This window comes from Pseudorasbora parva, chromosome 17 (assembly GCF_024679245.1).
Source record: "Pseudorasbora parva isolate DD20220531a chromosome 17, ASM2467924v1, whole genome shotgun sequence".
In the NCBI taxonomy this organism is placed as follows: Eukaryota; Metazoa; Chordata; class Actinopteri; order Cypriniformes; family Gobionidae; genus Pseudorasbora; species Pseudorasbora parva.
In genome coordinates, this window is record NC_090188.1 from 32,091,645 (window position 1) to 32,114,919 (window position 23,275).

The 23,275-nt window shown below is 38.3% G+C and overlaps 1 protein-coding gene and 1 long non-coding RNA gene across 5 annotated transcripts in view; one reads left to right on the forward strand and one right to left on the reverse strand.

Moving 5' to 3' along the window:
* Nucleotides 1–23,275, forward strand: part of prkg1a (protein kinase cGMP-dependent 1a) — a 175,315-nt gene that overhangs the window by 118,714 nt on the left and 33,326 nt on the right. For all 3 annotated transcript variants that reach the window (XM_067421958.1, XM_067421957.1, XM_067421956.1), the window contains exons 5-9: nt 4,978–5,041; nt 10,805–10,882; nt 10,974–11,068; nt 21,358–21,423; nt 22,602–22,676. In XM_067421958.1, coding sequence (XP_067278059.1) covers nt 4,978–5,041; nt 10,805–10,882; nt 10,974–11,068; nt 21,358–21,423; nt 22,602–22,676 — 378 coding nt within the window. The remainder of the gene's footprint in view (nt 1–4,977; nt 5,042–10,804; nt 10,883–10,973; nt 11,069–21,357; nt 21,424–22,601; nt 22,677–23,275) is intronic.
* The window catches only part of LOC137045371 (uncharacterized), a 141,150-nt gene continuing 125,995 nt past the window's right edge, over nt 8,121–23,275 (reverse strand). Inside the window, exon 5 of one of the 2 annotated variants that reach the window (XR_010898755.1) lies at nt 8,121–8,197. This is a non-coding gene — a long non-coding RNA (uncharacterized lncRNA). Of the gene's footprint in view, nt 8,198–14,925; nt 15,047–23,275 lie in introns of those variants that run through there. The other variant, XR_010898753.1, reaches the window with a different exon arrangement.

Below are 23,275 nucleotides of genomic sequence, written 5' to 3' on the forward strand. Positions count from 1 at the left end.
GATAAATAATGACAACAACAACATTAAATCCATGTGGTTTTACTACAGTAAATCATGGTGAATGTTGGTGATTTGTGACTGAAACCCCTGACCTTCGCTCAGCTCTGTTTGATCTCATCTGATATCTGTGGTTTATAACAGAATTGTGCGCCGACCGCTTCCACTAGATCACAGTAGCGATGGTGTGTTGATTTAAACGGTCTCTCACTGGATCACCAGCGCTGCAGTGTATCGTGTCTGTCACGAGATTGGCCCGTGTGTGAGCTCGCGCTGCGTTCGTGTCAGCGAAGCTTTAAATGAGTATAGCGCCTAGCGCGGTTCCGTTCAGACTTCAAACACACTTTGCAGCGGGGTATTGTTAATTGTTCTGTGAAAAACTGAACCAATTACGCATGACACTGTATGTTGACGCTATCCTTGTTGTTTGTGTACCTCTGTGGCAAATGCGCGCGGGGAGTGCTGAGCCATTACGGGAGCCCAGAGGGGAGCGTCGGCGGATTTTAAAGAGAAAACCGATTTTCATTCACAAAAATCGTCGTAAACTAAAAACTCGAATTAATCCATAAAATCGATTTATCGCCCAGCCCTACTTTTACTCCGATCTAGACTTACACCTCTATCGCATTGCAAGCATGTTCATGGGTGATTCATGTTCTCTTATCACGTCGGCGCGTTGTTCATCTTGCCAAACAGCGTGCATATTTGGAAAAAATATATTTTTTATCACGTTTGCACAATATTTCGTCATACAGAATAACATTTATTTTAATTTCTCACTGAATTATGCTGATTTGAAGAGCTGAATGACTTGTGATCTCTGCTGCACGCCACTTATGATCTCAGAGCTCTCTCATTCGCTACACTCATCCCTCATCTAATCTCACTGTTGTAAACAATGCCAAATTTACACTAGCTATAGAGCAGGGGTAAGATGCATGTTATCAAGTTTTGACGCTAATCGATCAGAGGTTCGAATCCGCTTTTTGCCACACTCGCTCTACTACCTTTTCCCATCACATATCAGATCGGAAAGGCATTTATTTTCAATAAAAAAGGAGAAAATATTAGAAAAGGGGAAATAAAGCATGTAACGTTTAATATTAAGTGTTTCTTGGTTAAGGGTAGGTAAACAGATGGGCTGAGTTAGAGACGATAAAAGTGAGTGGTCCAGTATCATTGGTCTTAAAAAGTGGGTGGGTCTTTTCCCCCCACACTCAATGGTTTCCCGACGCCCTCTGGTGGCGCTATAACTACAAAAGCTTTGAAAATAATTAGTTTACTACTGTAAATGTCCTGTATTGGTTGTAAATGGTCTTTTGATTCTATTACCATATATGGTTCAAATTATTTGTTAGATCTGCTTATTCTGACAAGTCAATAATTATCCAAAATGACTTACATTTGCATTTGGATGGCTATAATTGGGTCATTTCAACATGTGGCCTTGACCAAGTTTCCGCGAAAGCCTTTAACTCCTCAATGAATGCTCAGATCTTCATTTCATCTGAGCTCTCAGTTTTAATAAATTTAATGCTTAAATGCCTTACATACAAAAAGATCTTAACTGTTTAAAGGCCTTAAATGCTTGAACCACACTAAATGCTGCTTGCAGCTTTAATTTATGTATACATCTGCTTACATATGCCATCGCTTGTTTCTGCTGCTTCTTCATGTCTTTTGATCAGGAGATTCAGTACTCTTTCAGATGATGTCATAGCACTTCCTACCATATAGCAGTGAAAACACGGAAAGCTGAAAAAGTTCCTCTTTCCATTGACACTTAACTTAGGAAATGATTGCCACAGGGAAATATTTAACTGTGACCTTGGCCATTACCACTAACTTTGCAGGGCTCTGGCCCTCTAGGAATTGAGTTTGAGACCAGTGCCCCAAGACCATAAGGGCAGAGTGCTCACGCCCTGCTTGCATTCTTTCCAGAATCCAGGATGCAGAATAACAGGGAGGACCACTTACTTAAAGGGGGGGTGAAACACTCAGTTTCAGTCAATCTCATGTCAATCTTGAGTACCTATAGAGTAGTATTGCATCCTTCATATCTCCGAAAAGTCTTTAGTTTTATCATATTTTATCAGAAATATGGGCTGTACCGAGTCTTTCCGGAAAAAACCGAGCGCCTGGAGGCGTATCGTGTGGGCGGAGCTAAAGAATGACAAGCGCGCAAAGCGGTGACGTCCTCAAGCGTGGAGAAACCCATCTATCTCAGCTAATACAGATAATGATCCACAATCAAATCTGAGGCTGAAATAAATTGAACAGGAGAAACGGCAACATCAGGATGTCCTTCTCTGTGGTATGTACTGTATTTAGGGGCCTTTGTGTGCAGTTTATGAGGACATGATTCGGTTTATGGACTATTGTATGTGACTAGACCTTAGAGGTAGCAAGCAAAATGGTTTTGCACGTCAGAGTCAGAATAGTGTAACGTTATACAGAACAACAATGGAGTAACCGTTAGCGCATTTGAATGACGAAGCACGCGATCGTATCGTTTACTGATGTTTACTCATGCGACGGTAGCCAATAGCAGAGACATTTGAAGTTGATTTACTCACCGGCATCTTCCAAAGCAGGACCGCTCTGTCAAAAACACACTTCTTTGGTATGATTTGGTGAAGTCCTGTGACAGCAGTGACCGTGGAAATCCACTTTGCGACGCGACTGAAGCGATGTTGTGAAGCTTCCCGTCATTTCTGCGTTCAAATCGGTTCAAATGCAGCGCTGCCTTCCCGGAATGCTGTGCTGAAGCGTTGAAGTCGCTCGACGTCACCCATAGGAATAAAGTGGAGCGCGGCGCGTCATAAGTGTTCACGGACGACTGGATCTGCACCTGAGAGACTGTTTACAGCGTGCATTTCCTCTCTCCCCCTCTAGTCACGCGTGCGCACCCTACCGGGAGAAGAGCCCATACGGCCCATACAAGGACCTTCCGCTCTATTTAACGTCAAGTAGACCCATACTCGAAAAAAACTCGCCGAAACTTGTGAGAAACCGGAAGGAGTATTTTTAACACAGAAATACTCCATCAAACGTCCAACATTAGTTTTTGAAACTTTGTCTATGTTTAGGATGGGAATCCAAGTCTTTAAAGGTGTAAAAAGCTCAGTATGCATGAAACAGCATTTCACCCCCCCTTTAAGCTAGGTGCTTCTACTTGTAAGGATCATACACATGGATAACTGTGGTTAAAAAGGGGAGCAAGGGACCCTACTCTAATACACAAGATAGTTGGGGAGGGAGTAAAATTACTTCCTTACTTCAAGACCCCTGAAGTCTGGGGGAAGGCAGCTCGACCCCTGCTTTTCAGAGGAGCAAGGGATGCTACCAATGATGCCCTACTGTACATAGTTGTATTAACCCCAAAACGGGCACCTAAGGTTATGGTCAGTTATAGCTACTTACTCTCTTTTCTTTAGCACTAGACCATTGTGAGAGACAGATAAGAAGAAGAGATGATCTGCAGATGAACTTCCTCTACTTATTAGCATTTTCCAGGACTATTCCAAGGGGGTTGCTATCCCTACTTTAAGACCCAACCATAGTTTGAGAAGGGAAGTGAACAAAGAGAGGGAAAATACTGCCCATCTAGTGTAGGAGATACACCCATCTGCAATTGGTTTATTGAGGTGTTTAAATGTGCTTCAGACACTAGACACACTGATGGCATTCCCTATAGCATCAATCCAAGATGCAGTGTTGAGTTCTACTCCGAAAGGGAATCACAGTATTCATAAAGTGTAGGCAAAAATATGCTGATGACCTACTTTTTCAGCGAGATTCTGAAATGTGCATACGATGGACACTTTACTATCCTATGAGGCCAATTGGATGGTCGAATTATTGAATGACCCCATTTTTGAACGCATGGTTCAAATAGCTTTTCTATTGAATACTGTCAGAATCTATTTATATCACACTATTTAAAATAACATATAGTAAACCTTTCAGTAAAATTGAATAACTGTTGGTACTTTGCCAGGCTTATTGATATTTTTGTAGAATGTTTGGCGGATCCATCCCATCATGACGATTTACAAATGTCTATGATGGCTACAGCCCTGGTACTTTAAATCTCAGATGGGAAAATTTGATTTCTTGAAAGTCAGCAACCTTTTCTAATGAAATTGTCATTTTCAGACACAAATGTTTGCTTAGAATGGCCTGTCCGTAACACCTTTAGATTTCTCTGCTGCAGTCTGTAATAGGAGACTTTAATGGCCCGTTGAATATTTTATGTCATGTAAAATATTTATGCTGGAGCTCTTATTGATGTATGATCATCTCATGACACGGCAGTGAAACATAGAATACGTCTTTGTAAACGTGTGTGCGTTCACTAATGCAACAAGACAAATTTGCATAGATCTCATCAGGGACAATCTGCCCCCTCCCCCCCAAGGACAGCGGATCAGAAGGCCTTTTCAGCTAGCTCGTGCTAAACATGATTCATTTAGATTTAGATAAATTACAGCTTTTATTACATAATCTAGATAATGCCTTGGCTTTGTGGCTAATGGGCTTGGCGTATACAAATTAGCCAGACAAAACCCTTTGCCTCCATTATGCAACACATGACCAGATATGTTTAGAAATGTTGTATAGTGATTGAGGGATATTATTGTTGTTTCCGTGGCAGAGAGCAGCTCTGGGTTTATTAATGTGTGATGGTGACCAGCTGTTTGAACCATCTCAGGTCAGATAAGAAATGTACCCGATGTACAGTGATATTCAGTACTATAAAGTGTGGGAAAAGAAATTTAAGTGTTGAAAAGTTTATGAGGATAATAATCAAATATTTATTTTGAGGGAATAAACACTGAACTTACATAACATTAACAAACACCAAAAAACCATCAGCCTTAGATAAGGATCTCTTCCATCACACATTTATAGATGTGATTGTTTCTTACTTTTTCTTCTTTTTACAACATAATGACGTAAGTTATCTCTCACTGACAGTGTCCTGACATTCCGGGGTCTTCCAGAAGAAATATTGAGCAAGCTGGCTGATGTCCTTGAGGAGGTAAGATATCTTTAAGCGCACACACTCTTCCTAGGCCAATCTTCACCAAAATAGGCACACAGCAGCTAGGGATGGTGCTGTTAAAACTATTACAAATATTTTGTTTTTGTCAAATGAACTTGCAAAGTTACAAATTGGTTAGGCAATGCACATTTTTACGATTTTGTACAATAGCTGTTGAACTCCATGTCTAAGCTTGTCACAATGTCCAGTCCTTCCATCGTACACTCATCCAGAGATGGATGGTTTTGGGCATTTTTTCTGCTTGATAAATATAAGCAGCATGGCACAACAGTTAATATGCTCTCCTAATTAGGACCCATTATAGATAAATATTTAGTCTGCTTTTTAAAACAGAAAAGTAGTGTATGTGCAAACAGCAGGGCAACTCTGTATATATGTGCAGTGTGTACATATCAAAACTCAATTCTGATTTGAAGCTTGTGTTGTATAAACATGCACATGTGCATGTAAACATAGCTATTCTGAGGGCGCTGACCCAGTTTCATAAAATTCTTCCAAAAGGTGGTGCTACCGTAATAAAAAAAGATTATAACTTTATCTTGTGAAAATTTATGTATATCTATTTTATTGTATGTGTATCGTATACAAATCAGGCATTACATCACATCACTGTATTAAGTGACTTAACATTTCTGCAACAGTCTGTGACACAATCTAAATTCTTGTTTCTTATGAATCCTTCCTTGAGGCCTGAACAATACATCTAGGCCTGGTTTCACAGACAGGGCTTAGATTTAAGCTTTATTAGGGATTATGTCTTAGTTCAATAGGACATTTAAGTAGCTTTTATAAATGTGCCCTAAAAATAACATTATTCGTGTGTATCTTGAGAGAAAACAATGGCACTGACATATTTTAAGATATCGCAGTGCAAGTTTCTTTCAGTTAAACATGCATTTTAGTCTAGCCAATAAAGAATTTCCAAAGCAGTCGAATGGTGTAATTGTTAAAATATGACCAAAAAAAATGTCTTAAAATTTCTAAAAAAATAAAAAATGTCTTTCTAATATGTTAAAAACCAACTTTAACTTCCTAGCTAGAAGTTTGGAAGATTCCTCAAACAAACAGAGAAATATTTTACAAAAAAACAGAATAACCAGGAAAAAAAAGGACTAGTTACATCAGGACTGGTCACAAGATCACTACATTTAAATCCATGCCAAGTGTATTCTGTGATTGTGTTCACCTTCTCTTTCATTTAAACTTCACTCCTGAGTTCATCCTCTGGTTCTGACTTTATCCTGTTGTGTGCTGCCATCGTATTCAAGTATCTTAACATTGGAAAAAAACAACCACATAAAAATAAAAATGCTAGAATATGTTTATTTATTTACATTGAGACTTATGCACAGAAAGCTTCTCATTTATTTAATCAATAATTTAGGGAGCATTGCCATCCTTTTTTTTGTCTTTTAATGGTTCAATGAGTTGTAGTGGAGTGAATCATGAAGTTGTTTAGACTCTTTTTTATATAAGATGGAGAATAACTTTGAGTTCAGCTTTGCACTAAGAACCAAAAGAGAAAAATCATTTTTTTTTCTTTCCAATAATAGTATGAGAAGATGAGGCGTAGACATTGTGAAAATCTTAGTCATCAGTCAGTCTATCATTCACAGACAAAAAGGTCCACATCACCTCTCCTCACCTCGTCAGCATACAACATTTATCACTGGGGAGTGAGTGATGGATACCCACAGATCCCTGTGTTTAAGGGTGAAAGGTTATTGTTTTCCATTCTGTGTGGGTTTGTTGATAATCTTGCAGTCACTGTGGTCTGCCTTTGTGATAATACATGATTCACTGGCTAACAATAACACAACAACACTGAAATTGGTTTGGCTCTTCTAATTAATTACATTTATGTGTAATAGGTCTAATATAGACACCATCAGATTTGGACTGTTTACATCTGTAGCAGGATAAACAAAGGAGTGGACAAAGCTTACTTTCAGACATACACAACACATTATAATGTTGGTCACTGGTAAAACATCTGCTATAATATAATGGAATATTATGTTTTAATATTGCTTGACAGTGTATGATTGTATTATTTTAGTACTATCAATAGAATATGGAATATTGTACTATACAATATTACAGGCCTGCTATTTTTGTTATACTATTATGGATAATCAGTTTCTTGCCAATTTTAGTATTACTTGTATACTATTATAGTTTTAACTAATATTTTGAATTAGAATTTACTTTTATATTTTCAGTCTTCATTTAAATTTTTGTTTGTGTTAGTAATTTTGTGCTTTTTTGTCACTTTTATTATTTTTATATTTCCATTTAGCTTTTATTTATTTTTATTTCAGTTTAAGTAATTTTACTATTTCAAATTAAACTTATTTCAGTTAGTTTGCCAAGGTAATGTTTCTAATTTGTTTTGTTTTCATGTGATATTTATATTTGATTTATTTTTTCAATAACTTTCATCAGTTATTTCAGTATCTAAAACAAAATTTAACAGTTATGGTTTAAAACATGCCTCACATATATTTTTTATTTTATTTGTCAAAATACAAAATGCACTTTATCGAAGCCTGTTATCATCCCTGTCAGATATCGTGACACACAGAATACAATTTAAAAAGGATAATTGCAACTTTTATCTCACAAGTCTGACTTTTTTCCCCTTGCAATTGAAAGTTTACAAACATTTTCTCAGAATTGCAAAATATAAACTCCCAATCTCAAGATATAAAGTCAGAATTACAAGATATAAACCAGCAACTGCAAGAAATAAAGTCAGATTTTTGTTTCTCTCAATTTTGACTTTCTCGCAATTGACTTTTCTCATATGATCTCACAATGGCTTGCTACCATTTATTTTCTTGACTTCATTACTTGCGATTTTCAATATCACACAATTCTGAGATTTAAACTTGCAATTGCAAAGAAAAAAAATCTGAATTGTGTTAAAAAAATGTTAATCTGTGATGTTCACTAACAAAACAACAACAGAAGAGCAAATGTGAGGAAGTAGCATCAAATAATGAGAGCATCTGTTGGCACTGTGAGCTCTGTGTCATTAAAATGACTCACCTGTCAATCATGGTTTCTCAGTGAGTATCAGCAGGTCAAACTCTCATTCCAGTCCTCCGCTGAATACTTAAGTGATGTGATCTGTAAGTAAGAGTGAAGGAGTATCTTTAGCCAATAATTGACCTTAATTGAGAAACTGAAATTTGCTGAAGCTTTTTGAACTTAAATGTTAATTCTGCATATGTAATTTTGCCAGAGGGAATGTAATTATGGTCTGGGGAATGAAAGTCTGGACACATGGATGGAATCTGTTCTCCCGCTGTGGTCCCTTATATTTGATGCAATTCCTACTTTAAATGCACATATAGTGTAGCTGCCTCAATTTAGAGTCCAGACATATTTTCATCTTACTGAATATTCACACTGACTTGAGCGCTTTCTATTGAGAAGTATTCAGGCATCTCTAACAGTCTAGCTACAGTGGCATTCAAAAAACCCACTTAATATACACTAAAAATGTATAAACCTTAAAGGGTTACTTCAGCGATTAGCATATGGCTTTGTAGCAGTAGAAACCCTTGAGTATATTCAAATGATTGTGCTTTCCCCCCTCATATCCCCCTGAGACAAGAGATTTATGCATTTTATTTCTGGAAAAATTCCTCCTATGATGCAAATTGACGATATTTGCATCATAGGAGGAATGTTTGCCTAAAGGCTAAAGACTACAGCCAGCAGAGGGATCCATTTCCACATGTTTTGAACACGCGCATGGCGGATGGGAGATCACACTCGGCTTGCAGGGAGAGCTCAGCTTGCAGCTGCAGGCACTCATTTAAACGGAGCTATGGTGAGCAATGTAAGTCTTTTAACTTCTCAAATTAATTTCTATGAAAGTTAAGCTTGCAAAGGCATAAACTGAAACACGCCAGACTGAACTTGCGTTGTGAATGTATGCCGCGAGTGTAGTCAATTACCTCAGCTCTCATCACTCGTGCAGTTAGTGCTCAGTGCTGTGATACTCGCGCGGTGACTCACTCCTTATATTAAACAGACACGTTCAGTTTTTAATTGTAGTGTCTTCTCTAACTCTGTCACAGTAATCAAGTAGGTGGCTTTGGGAATGGCCTCACAGGGCAGCGAAGTATTCTGGGAATTGTAGTCTTTCATCCCCATGGGACAAAAATACATTTTCTGTCTTTTCTCAGTCTAGAAGGCACCAAATTCAAAAATAATTTCACATTTATACTACATTGATGACCCAGTTTAAATACAGATTCATCTTCCCAGCGCTGAAGTACCCCTTTAAACAAACACACATCAGAACAACATTCAACTACTAATAAAAAGAACATCATACGAATGTTCACTCACCTAAAGGATTATTAGAAACACCTGTTCAATTTCTCATCAATGCAATTATCTAATCAACCAATCACATGGCAGTTGCTTCAATGCATTTAAGGGTGTGGTCCTAGTCAAGACAATCTCCTGAACTCCAAACTGAATGTCAGAATGGGAAAGAAAGGTGATTTAAGCAATTTTGAGCGTGGCATGGTTGTTGGTGCCAGACGGGCCGGTTTGAGTATTTCACAATCTGCTCAGTTACTGGGATTTTCACGCACAACAATTTCTAGGGTTTACAAAGAATGCTGTAAAAAGGAAAAAACACCAGTATGTAGCAGGAAAAAAGAGGCTACAATTTGTACGAGCTCACCAAAATTGAACAGTTGAAGACTGGAAAAATGTTGCCTGGTCTGATGAGTCTCGATTTGCTGGTGGTGGTGTAATGGTGTGGGGTATGTTTTCTTGGCACACTTTAGGCCCCTTAGTGCCAATTGGCCATTGTTTAAATTCCATGGCCTACCTGAGCATTGTTTTGGACCATGTCCATCCATTTATGACCATCATGTATCCATCCTCTGATGGCTACTTCCAGCAGGATAATACACCATATCAAAGCTTGAATCATTTCAAATCGGTTTCTTGAACATGACAATGAGTTGACTGTACTAAAATGGCCTCCACAGTCACCAGATCTCAACCCAATAGAGCATCTTTGGGATTTGGTGGAACGGGAACTTCGTGCCCTGGATGTGCATCCCACAAATCTCCATCAACTGCAAGATGCTATCCTATCAATATGGGCCAACATTTCTAAAAAATGGTTTCAGCACCTTGTTGAATCAATGCCACGTAGAATTAAGGCAGTTCTGAAGGCGAAATATATATATATATATATATATATATATATATATATATATATATATATATATATATATATATATATATATATATATAAAATTTCTATTGAGAAGTATTCAGGCATCTCTAACAGTATATATATAAATTACATTATTATATTTGCAGTTATAAATCACTAGTATTTTTTATTTTTTTCAATCTGGATAGTCTCCAATCACTGCCGGTGTATTTGTGTAGTTGGAGGTCAGACTCTAGGTGATGTTGGAACAAAGTGTTTGGTTGTGTCAGTCTTTCTGGGCTTTGGTTTCCTTTCTGCTGGTCATATCAGATTTCAGACGGATGTGTCTGGAGGTCAAGGTCTTTGAGTCCACACAGAGGGTCAGAGAGATGCTGTGCTGCCTCTTTTCGGTTTCGAAATCTGCTGGGTCTTATGTCTGCACATTCTCTATCTATACTCTCTTCATAGAAAAATACCACATAGAAAATCTCCATCATATTTTTTTCCACATCATCACATCCTCAAACCAATTTTCTTTCTCTCAGACACACTATGAGGATGGCGACTACATAATTCGCCAGGGGGCAAGAGGAGACACATTCTTCATTATCAGTAAAGGAAAGGCAAGTCTATTTTAGTGCAAAGTGCAAGCAGTGATGCTGTGAATATGAACCCATGTTAATATCTCTTCCTCTTCTTCTCACTCCCGTCCAGGTGACGATGACTCGAGAGGACTGTCCTGGTCAGGAGCCCGTCTATTTGCGCTCAATGGGGAAAGGAGACTCATTTGGGGAAAAAGCCCTTCAAGGGTGAGATTATACTTTATACTACTAAGTCAGATACAATACCTAAACTTAAAACAGGAAGGTCATTACGTGAATCTCACAAAACCTGCCAAGAACATGCTCATTGTTCAACCAAAAATCGTGAGATATATATATATATATATATATATATATATATATATATATATATATATATATATTAACATTTACACCCTCCAAATTCACGTCACTGTAATGCAGAAAATCTCATTCCCCTTTAATAAGAAAAATATCAGTTTCTATTATATTTATACATAATTAAACTGGATAACATCTCTAACATCTCTCTCTCTCTCTCTCTCTCTCTCTCTCTCTCTCTCTCTCTCTCTCTCTCTCTATATATATATATATATATATATATATACACATACATATACGGGTCCTTCTCAAAAAATTAGAATATTGTGATAAAGTTCATTATTTTCCATAATGTAATGATAAAAATTAAACTTTCATATATTTTAGATTCATTGCACACCAACTGAAATATTTCAGGTCTTTTATTGTTTTAATACTGATGATTTTGGCATACAGCTCATGAAAACCCAAAAGTCCTATCTCAAAAAAATAACATTTCATCAAAATTTCAACAAAATTTCATCTCTAAGTGTTTTTAACCTTACAAAAAAAGTCAACCTTCAAATAATTATGTTCAGTTATACACTCAATACTTGGTCGGGAATCCTTTTGCAGAAATGACTGCTTCAATGCGACGTGGCATGGAGGCGATCAGCCTGTGGCACTGCTGAGGTGTTATGGAGGCCCAGGATGCTTCGATAGCGGCCTTAAAGCTACACTGTGTAACTTTTTTAGTTTATTCTTAGCTAAAATCACTTAGTTCTTTCAAAAATATATGTGCTCATTAATGTATATTTACTTCTTTCAAGTAATAATGCATTCTCGTAATTTTATAATATACCATTGAAAATACATAAGTGTTAGGGGTTCGGATGGCGGTCGCCATGTTGCTCCTCCATCTTGAAAGTACATTTGCTAAAGAGGGACATACCCGTAAATTCAAGCGTCGCTTTTTCGCGTTTTTACACTCGATGGCACCGTGTCGAATGTGAAGAGGAGGATTGCTTGAGGCTGCTATATGATGATGGAGGATCATCACTCTTAAGCCCCTTTCACACTGCACGTCGCCTTCTGTGTAAAAGCAACCACGTCCTGGAATTTATTACCGAATTCGACCCGGGTCGGGGACCTAGTAACATTGCGGGATATGTATCAGAGTCCCCAAGGAAGCGGAAAAGAGAATTAAGACGGCAACGCAACAGGCAAATCAACAAGACAAAATAAATATTGGAGTGGTCTTTCCAAGACTGAAAGAGCTCATGAGGAGCAACGATTTTAAAAAGAATGTCAACGTTGCATGCTTTCTTCTCGACAGGTAATATTAATTCACCCTATTTGTGTATATTGGAAGTTTTATTGTTGCTTGGCTAATTATATCATGGTGTGCTGTGCATAACACTAGAACGACGTCTAGGATAGTTTTCCTCGCGTCAATGATGAAAAAGTATTGTTTACCTTATAACATAAATCCGTGTTCTATGACGGATAACATGAGATTAATATTTTAATTGCATTATAATTTGTTTCCCTTATGCTAGTGATGTCGTACAATATACAGAATAACGAAAGCACTGATAAAAGTTACTTTACTAAGATGCATTCGTCTGGCAACCTGATAGCTGATGTTAGCAATGAAATGGTAAAAAAATAACGAAAACGTTGAACTATTATTCATTTTACATAGATTAATTTGATCATAGATCATTTGGCAAATTAAATAACTGCAAATTATAATAGTTTCCTAAAGTAACCTCATCACTTTCAAAAGCAACACTCACCGAAGAGGTCGAACTGGAAGCCATGACTAAATCGGCCACCGTAGGAGTTGAAACGAAATCGAAGTTGAGAGGAGCAGAAACTATTATTCACTGGATGGTCATATATCCTTTTCACCACTAGATGGGGGAAAATATCACACAGTGTAGCTTTAAGATCATCCAGTGTTGGGTCTTGAGTCTCTCAACTTTCTCTTCACAATATCCCACAGATTCTCTATGGGGTTCAGGTCAGGAGAGCTGGCAGGCCAATTGAGCACAGTAATACCATGGTCAGTAAACCATTTACCAGTGGTTTTGGCACTGTGAGCAGGTGCCAGGTCATGATGAAAACGAAATCTTCATCTCCATAAAGCTTTTCAGCAGATGGAAGCATGAAGTGCTCCAAAATCTCCTGATAGCTAGCTGCATTGACCCTGCCCTTGATAAAACACAGTGGACCAACACCAGCAGCTGACATGGCACCCCAGACCATCACTGACTGTGGGTACTTGACACTGGACTTCAGGCATTTTGGCATTTCCTTCTCCCCAGTCTTCCTCCAGACTCTGGCACCTTGATTTACGAATGACATGCAAAATTTGCTTTCATCCGAAAAAAGTACTTTGGACCACTGAGCAACAGTCCAGTGCTGCTTCTCTGTAGCCCAAAGTGGCTTGGCCTGGGGAATGCGGCACCTGTAGCCCATTTCCTGCACACGCCTGTGCACGGTGGCTCTGGATGTTTCTACTCCAGACTCAGTCCACTGCTTCCGCAGGTCCCCCAAGGTCTGGAATCGGTCCTTCTCCACAATCTTCCTCAGGGTCCAGTCAACTCTTCTCGTTGTGCAGCGTTTTTTTACCACACTTTTTCCTTCCCACAGACTTCCCACTGAGGTGCCTTGATACAGCACTCTGGGAACAGCCTATTCGTACAGAAATTTCTTTCTGTGTCTTACCCTCTCGCTTGAGGGTGTCAATGATGGCCTTCTGGACAGGGTCGGGTCGGCAGTCTTACCCATGATTGCGGTTTTGAGTAAAGAACCAGGCTGGGAGTTTTTAAAAGCCTCAGGAATCTTTTGCAGGGGTTTAGAGTTAATTAGTTGATTCAGATGATTAGGGTAATAGCTCGTTTAGAGAACCTTTTCATGATATGATAATTTTTTGAGATTTTCATGAGCTGTATGCCAAAATCATCAGTATTAAAACAATAAAAGACCTGAAATGTTTCGGTTGGTGTGCAATGAATCTAAAATATATGAAAGTTAAATTTTTATCATTACATTATGGAAAATAATGAACTTTATCACAATATGCTAATTTTTTGAGAAGGACCTCTATAGAGAGAGAGAGAGAGAGAGAGAGAGAGAGAGAGAGAGAGAGAGAGAGAGAGAGAGAGAGAGAGAGAGAGAGAGAGAGAGAGAGAGAGAGAGAGAGAGAGAGAGAGAGAGAGAGAGAGAGATTGCGAGAGAGAGATCATTCAGTGTGTCCTGGGCAGCTTCTTGTGAGAGTCATTCACCCTACTAGTTTTAAAGGATGTGGTGACATCTTGTGGCGACTGACAAAAATCACTCTTGGAATTGACAAAAAAAACTGTTTAGTGTTTAGAATAGCTGTACTTGCATGGCAAACATGTGACATTACATTTACATATTATTTACACTGTTTTCTCATACTCATGCGACTCAGCAAAGAACAAGTTTATCTAGGAGTTAAATTATGCAGAATCTAGTGTTTTCTACCAGGGAGCTTTCTAGTTCCTTGACTATGCTCCTAATTGAACTGCTAAATGTGTTGAGCTGCTACCCCAGATGTCGATCTCCTGTTATGATGGGCTAAGCAAAAGGATCAACCAATGTATATCAACCAATTTACATTAATCTAGACAGTATATAAATCTTTTTGATCTTACTTATTTTTCTTTTAAAGGTTTTGAACAGTTCAGTCAGGAACACTTCCAAGTCAAAAACACAATAGACACACTTTTTGTCAAAATTTATTGAAATATTGTGCAAAATTTAAATTTGGCGAAATGGCTCTTTTCTAAATTCCCCATCCTTTTCATTAGCTCCATGAAAAGCCAGGACTGGGAACAGCAGCAGCTTCTGGGGACAACCGGGCATTTTCGTTAACTGGGAAGGAAGCGTTAATCCCTCATTGAGAACAGAGCATGCATTAATGACAACAGAATGACACTGGTAAAGTTAAACACAAGTTTAAGGAGGAGCTGGGTTGCAAAGCAGTGTGCTGTGGAGGCAGCCAAGCTGGCAGACTGAACTGAAGCTGTGCTTAAAGGGTTAGTTCACCCAAAAATGAAATTGATGTCATACATATTTACATATTTACACAGTTTAACATATTTTATATTTAGTCCGAGAGATTTTCTGTTCGTTCATGAAAGTGAATGCACACTATACTGTCCATGTCCAGAAAGGTAATAAAAACATAATCGAAGTAGTCCATTTGTGACATCAGTTAGTTAATTACAATCTCTTGAAGCATCCAAAACACATTTTGTTCCAAAAAACAAAACAAAAACAAAAAACATGACTTTATTCAGCATTGTCTTCTCTTTCTGGTTTGTTTTCAATCCTCAAATAAAGATTCAAACGGTTATGAATCAGCGTATTGATTCATGATTCAGATCGCCAATGTCACATTATTTCAGCAGTTTGACATGTAATCCGAATCATGAAACAATTCGCTGATTCATAACCGCTTGAATCTTTATTTGAGGATTGAAAACAAACCAGGAATAGAAGACAACGCTGAATAAAGTTGTAGTTTTTGTTATTTTTGGAACAAAATGTATTTTCGATGCTTCAAGAGATTCTGGACACGGACAGTATAGTGTGCATTCACTTTCATGAAGGAACAGAAAAGCTCTCGGACTAGATATAAAATATGTTAAACTGTGTTCTGAAGATGAGCGGAGGTCTTACGGGTGTGGAACGACATTAGGGTGAGTCATTAATGACATCAATTTCATTTTTGTGAAATGTCAGCTTGCTTATTTAGCTGAAGATAAGGATTTATTAAGTCCACGCCATTCAAACAAGAAACTCAAGCTGTTGTTACAACCAAAAGTTAGCCATGCTGTTTTGCGAATGTTCGTTGGAACTACGGTTTCAGGAAACACAGACTGTTTGAACTATGCTGATAATGACGGAACTTGCAACCAAAGTTGGCTACGATGCTTTTTTGAAATGCTCCCCTGTTTGAGAGTGGCCAATTGAGTGTATAGGAATCAGGATCAGCTGATGTGGGCGGGGTTTGAATTTTGCCAATCAGCTGATAGAGCAGCTTGACTATGTGGCCTGCCTGAACTAATAATAATAATAAAAATAATAATAATTCATTATATTTATATAGTGCTTTTCTAGGCACTCAAAGCGCTTTACTTTGAAGGGGGGAATCTCCTCAACCACCTCCAATGTGCAGCACCCACCTGGATGATGCGATGGCAGCCATATTGCGCCAGAACGCTCATCACACACCAGCTGATTGGTGGAGAGGAGACCGAGTGATGAAGTCAATCAGGATATGGGGATTATTAGGAGGCCATGATGGACAGGGGCCAATGGGCAAATTTGGCCATGCTGGGGTTACACCCCTACTCTTTTTCGAAGGACATTGTGGGATTTTTAACAACCACAGAGAGTCTGGACCTCGGTTTAACGTCTCATCCGAAAGACGGTGCTCTTTGACAGTACAGTGTCCCCATCACTATACTGGGGTGTTAGGACCCACACAGACCACTGGGTGAGCGCCCCCTGCTGGCCTCACCAACACCTTTACCAGCAGCTACCTAGTTTTCCCAGTTGGTCTCCCATCCAGGTACTGACCAGGCTCAGCCCTGCTTAGCTTCAGTGGGAAACCAGTCTAGGGCTACAGGGTGATATGGCTGCTGGGTAATGCAGAATGCTTGATTTATACATATGCTTTAGAGCATCCTGCAGCAGGAAAACCTTCAATCTACCAATAATAGAGGAACACAGTCAAATTAATTTCAGTTAAAACACAAAAGTACACAAGGAAAGAATATAGGAGTCTTGTGGCTATAAACACGTCAGATATAATTGGTTATTATTATGCATTATAGTTTACTTTAGCTGTGTTCTGTTCTTGTTCTATTTATGCGAATCATTCAACACCGTATTCTATTCTATTGTACTTCTATTCTATTCTAGTGTCTATTTTAAGGGGACTGTTTACTCCTGATTATAATCCTACGTTTGGTTGTGTTACTAGGAAACCGTGATCCTGAGAGCGTGTTGATATGCTTCACTGTGTATCAGGTGTCCTGCTGCGAGTGTGTAAACGGAGGTGAAATTTAGGCCGCGGTTTTGGAAATCAGAACATTGCACATGGCCACTGTGATCCCGCAGAGATCAATTAAACGCTCTTCTGTTAGAGCTCACGCTGCGCCCTTGTGTATGGCATGTGGGAGGGTAACACTTTACAGAAATACTTAGCAGTGTCCAGAACTTGATAAAGGAATCTCTTGATCCAGGGATTAGATTAATGCGTGTGTGTATGTGCATTCAGCAGCATTTGACACCTGATTGGTTCACAAACACATTTGGCAACGATGATGTGTTGGGTTTTTAATGCTGGTTCTCCTCAAGCAGGTGGATGTGTCCCACTTAAGGTAAAATGACCCCCTCACCTTACAATTACAGGAGTAGTTCACCCATAAATAAAAATGGTGCCATTATTTATACCTTCAAGGCATTCCTGTATATTCATAAAACAAAAAAGACAAGTTTAGCTGTGTAAAATCATTCCATAAGTCTCATTTGCATTATTCTTCTGAGTGGTATTTTTTGTCCCTTTGCCGTTTTAAGGAAAATGGCAATTTTAACATACTGCAATCTTTTTGAGTGTTCCACAAAAGAACGAAATTCATGGTGAGTAAATGATGACAGATTTCCCTTCTCTCCTCTGTCTCTCTGTGTTCAGTAATATTGTGGAGCAGCTGTGACCTTTGCAGTAGCATATTGTGTGTTGGTGCTGTGACAGCTTTAGAGCCAATATGTTGTGAAGAATTCTCACCCTCTGTATTTGTGTTTCACTGGAAATGGATCCGTCAGCGCGTGTGTGTGCAGTGTCTATCAATATTTGCTGTCAGATCAAGGAGCAGACGCTCTTGTATGTGTGTGTTTAGCATTTAGTTTCCAACCCCTCTTGCTCTCAGGGAGTCGTGGGCAGGGCAGCTAATGATGGGACAGATGTCACACAGTGATTGTTTTAGTTTTAATACGAGTGTGTTGTACTGTAGTGGTATATTTGCATGTATTGCTGTGCTCAGATCAGACATTAAGTGAATAATGCAAAGCATCACACGGTCAGAGTGGAATTCAGACTCTGATGACTGCGGCTGGAGCGACAGTGAGGAAGAGGACAATCAGCAAACTCTGAGGCACGCTGGCTTAATTCTTTAATAGTTTTTTAATACTACTGTTGTTATGTTACAGAATGTATTTTTTATTTTTTTAGGTGAGAATCTAGTCATTTAGACCTCAAATATGTGACCCATATATAAACACAGCACCTGTTTTACAATTTGTTTAGATGCGAGCTCCAGACCGACAGTGCAGAGAACAGCTTCATCTCTGCCAGTCTTTCGGGAATTACCTGGTGGCTCTAATGTAGATAGTGGTTAAACATGAAATTACTTTGGGGTATATCAAACAGGCAAACTTTGGGTAAAGGGGAAGGTTCATAACTTTATATTTAGGCTATATTTAACTTAAACACAAGCAAACAAACGTACAAAAGCAGCACTCTAGTGCAGGACCTGATTTCCTATTGTTTTTTTCTAATGGCTATTGTTGTTCATTTAAATATTGTTCAATAAATATTTCATTTAAATATGCAGCATTTGGTGGTGAGAAGGGTCCGTTAGTGATCATGATATGAACTGACATTATAATGGCATTAGATCTTTATGAGCGAGTCAGAACAAGCAAGTTGTTTTAGTGCTGTCATGGGAAATCCCCATGACATTTAAAAGGACAAAGATATCGCTTTCCACATTCAAACTGATATTTTTATAATGGATATAATATTATGGACATCAACTTGAATGAATGCTATATCAGAATGAATGCTATATCAGAAGCAGGTAATTCACTCGTTAAGTCAATCTCTCACTCTCAAACCATAATACTCTAATCTTCATATTTTAATAATCTCCGTTACTAGTTCTAAAGTGACGTTTTAGAATTTGATATGGAGGCTTGGTCACAACTGTTAAACTGTCAGCTTGAGATAAGAATGTGTGGCAGAAGGAAGTAGTTCCGCTCGAGTTTTTTTAAAGACACTCCATTGTTTCTTATTTACAGTTGTATACACGTAATATCGCAATTGTAGGCTGTATATAAGCACACTGTGATTACCTATGGCAATATACATATATTTATGTGTGTATGTGTATGCATGTATGCAATTCTTTTTATTTATTTACAATTTTTTCATCATGTTGGCTTGACAAAGCCAACATACTGATCTACTATTTAAAGGGTTAGTTCACCCAAAAATTGTAATTCTGTCATTAATTACATACCCTAATTTAATTCGACACCCATAAGACGCCCGTTCATCTTCGGAACACAAATGAAGATATTTTGGTTGAAATCACATGGCTCAGACAGGCCTTCATTGACACCAATGTCATTTCCTCTCTCAAGACCCATAAAAGGCACTAAAGACGTCGTTACAAAGTCCATCTCACTACAGTGGCTCTACAATCATTTTATGAAGTGACGAGAATAGTTTTTGTGCGCAAAAAAACAAAATAACTTGTATAGTGATTTCAAAACAATGATTTGAACCGTTAATCAGTGTATTGATTCATGATTCTGGATCGATACACTGATTCATAATGGTTCAAATCTTTGCCTATCACTATATAAGTATATCGTCATCTGGGACTAATTATAAACAGTGTCTCCTCCTAGAACTTTAAAGGGTGGGGTGAAACACTCAGTTTCAGTCAATCTCTTGTCAATCTTGAGTACCTATAGAGTAGTATTGCATCCTTCATATCTCAGAAAAGTCTTTAGTTTTATCATATTTATAAAAGAAATATAGGCTGCACCGAGTCTTTCCGGAAAAAAACGAGCGGCTGGAGGCGTATCGTGTGGGCGGAGCTAAAGAATGACGATCGCGAACCAAGCGGTGACGTCCTCAAGCGTGGAGAAACTCATGGCTATCTCAGCTAATAGATATATGATCCAGAATCAAATCTGAGGCTGAAATAAATTGAACAGGAGAAACGGCAACATCAGGACGTCCGTCTCTGTGGTATGTACTGTATTTAGTGGCCTGTCAACATTTCTGTCTACTCGCAGTTTATGAGGACATGATTCGGTTTATGGACTGTTGTATGCGACTAGACCTTAGAAGTAGCAAGCAAAACGGTTTTGCACGTCAGACTAGTGTAACATTATACAGAACAACAATGAAGTAACCGTTAGCACATTTGAATGACGAAGCACGCGATCGTGTCGTTTACTGATGTTTACTCACGCGACGATAGCCAACAGCACAGACATTTGAAGCAGTTTTACTCACCGGCTGCTTCCAAAGCAGGACCGAACCTTTATCGTGGGACCGCTCCGTCAAAAACACACTTCTTTGGTATGATTTGGTGAAGTCCTGTGACAGCAGTGGCGTGGAAATCCACTTTGAGACGCGACTGAAGTGAAGCTTCCTGTCATTTCTGCTTTCAAATCGGTTCAAATATCGGCAGCGCTGCCTTCCCGGAATGCTGTGCTGAAGCGTTGAAGTCGCTCGACGTCACCCATAGGAATAAAGTGGAGCGCGGCGCGCGATATAAGTGTTCACGGACGACTGGATCTGCATCTGAGAGAGTGTTTATGGGCGTGGATTTCCTTTCTCTCGCTCTAGTCACGCGCGCACACCCACCCTACCGGGAGAAGAGCCCGTACGGCCCATACAAGGACCTTCCGATCTATTATCGTCAAGCCGACCCATACTCGAAAAAAACTCTCCGAAACTTGTGAGAAACCGGAAGGAGTATTTTTGACACAGAAATACTCCATCAAACGTCCAACATTAGTTTTTGAAACTTTGTCTATGTTTAGGATGGGAATCCAAGTCTTTAACAGTGTAACAAGCTCAGTATGCATGAAACAGCATTTCACCCCCCCTTTAAAGCCAACGTCAAAGTTTGTTCACAAACATTACTCATCTAGTTTACATTAATAATACACATCATTTATTTTAACAATTTAATATTACTAAATCTGTTTATCCATCGGATTCAATATTTCTGTATAATTATTTAATATTACTTTAATATTTTAATTGATAACAAACATATATTAATGTATTACAATAAAATCTATATATCGGTCATTTGAACTCATCTGAACATTTTAAAATGACGTTTCTCTGTATTGTGTCTTCTGAACAGGGAGGACATCAGAACAGCTAATGTCATCGCAGCAGAGACCGTCACCTGCCTTGTGATTGACAGAGAGTGAGTATGTCACGTTTATCCTCTGGAAAAAGTGTTTCTTTATATACACCGCTTAAACCTTCACAAGTGTCATTCCAGCAGTCAGCAGTAATTCAGTCCAGGTTTTCAGTACGTTCAACATCTGTGGATTTTACAATGATTGTTCTATTTTTGTGTGTGTGTGAGGGACACAGAATCTGTGGGTTTGAAGTGCTTATCTACTGCCTTAAAGTCAATAAATTAGGCTCAACCTAAATAGCTAAAGTGTCACGTGTGTCAATAAGCTGGAAAGAGTGAGACATTCAGACAGAGAGAGAAGCACATGCATACAGTGTGTGCCCTCCGGCTGGGAAAACTCTCCTTCCTCCTGATTGATACTCAAATCATCAGCCATCTGTGTGACAGTTGATTATGGTACATTTCAATGAGCAGTATTTCATTTAGATATTAAAGTTTCACTATAATTTAGTGCAGACTTTCTAAATAAAGAAAGAGACATGAAATCATTCAGAGTAATTTGATAGATCTTCAACTTAAAATGAGTTCCCAGTTTTGTGGCGATATGTAGATGTGTGTTGTGAGTGGTAAGAGAATAAGGACATCATGCAATTGTCTCACTTCTTCTTGCCTGAAAAACAGTATTTGAATTAACTTATTCTTATACAGACCACAGTAAAACTCACAGGGAATAGTCTGAATATATCATTTTTTGCCTTTGATAAATCTGCTCTACTGTTCATAAGTTTGGGGTCATTTCTTCTTTTAAAAAGAATGTAATACTTTTATTCAGCAAGGACACATTAAATTGGTCAAAAGGGGTAGTAAAGACATGTATAATGTTAGAAAACATTTATATTTTATTATCTTTTAATTTTTTATTCATGTTTCCTCAAATTTATAACAAATCTTTCTTGAGCAGCAAATCAGAATATTAAAATGATTTATGAAGGATCATGTGACACTGAACACTAGAGTAATAATGCTGAGTCTTTTTTATTTTAAATTGTAATTATTTCACAATATTACAGTTTTTTTTCTGATCAGTTTATTTATAATCAAATAAACACAGGCTTTTTGAGCATAAGAGAGTTCTTTCAAAAACATTAAAAACTTGTACCACCCTCAAACATTTTAATGGTATTGTATTTGTCATAAAGATGAAATCTTTCTAAATATGTTGTTTGTGCCAATCTTTCCAGCTCATACAAACACCTGATTGGAGGTCTGGAAGACGTATCCAACAAAGGCTGTGAAGATGCAGAGGCAAAAGCAAAGTAGGTGAAATCATCTCTGAAGACATTTTAGTAATATATTTTCTTCTCTGATGTCAGTTTATAATATTAATCAAGGTTTCTTGCTGGTAAAACATTAGCCTTTATCTTGTTTTTGATCATCACTTGGGAGTTTAGAAATTTGTGTCTGCAAAGTACAACCCCATTTCCAGAAAAGCTGGGACATTTTGTAAAATGCAAGAAAATCAGGAATCTAAACTATTCAACTGGCAAAAGCACAAAGAAATAATTCCAGTGTTTTCACTGAACTTTTTTATTATTATGGATGCATTTAGATTTTGATGGCTGTAATACACTCCAACAAAGTTGAGACAGAGGTCAAATAAAAGTGCAAAGCTTAGTGCAGTGGTTCTCAAAGACTGTACCGGAGTATCACCAGCCCTGTACATTGCTTAGTTTCAAAATGCTCTCTGTCCAAACTAACGTTTTACAAATGTTTCTCATCCAAACTGAAATCTCAGTAAATGGCAGATTATGTTATGACTTCACTTGTTGGGGCACATATTAAAGGACAACTCCGGTGAGAAATGAACCTAGGGGTAATTAACAGATGGTTACCGAGTAGATCGTTCTCTGGGATG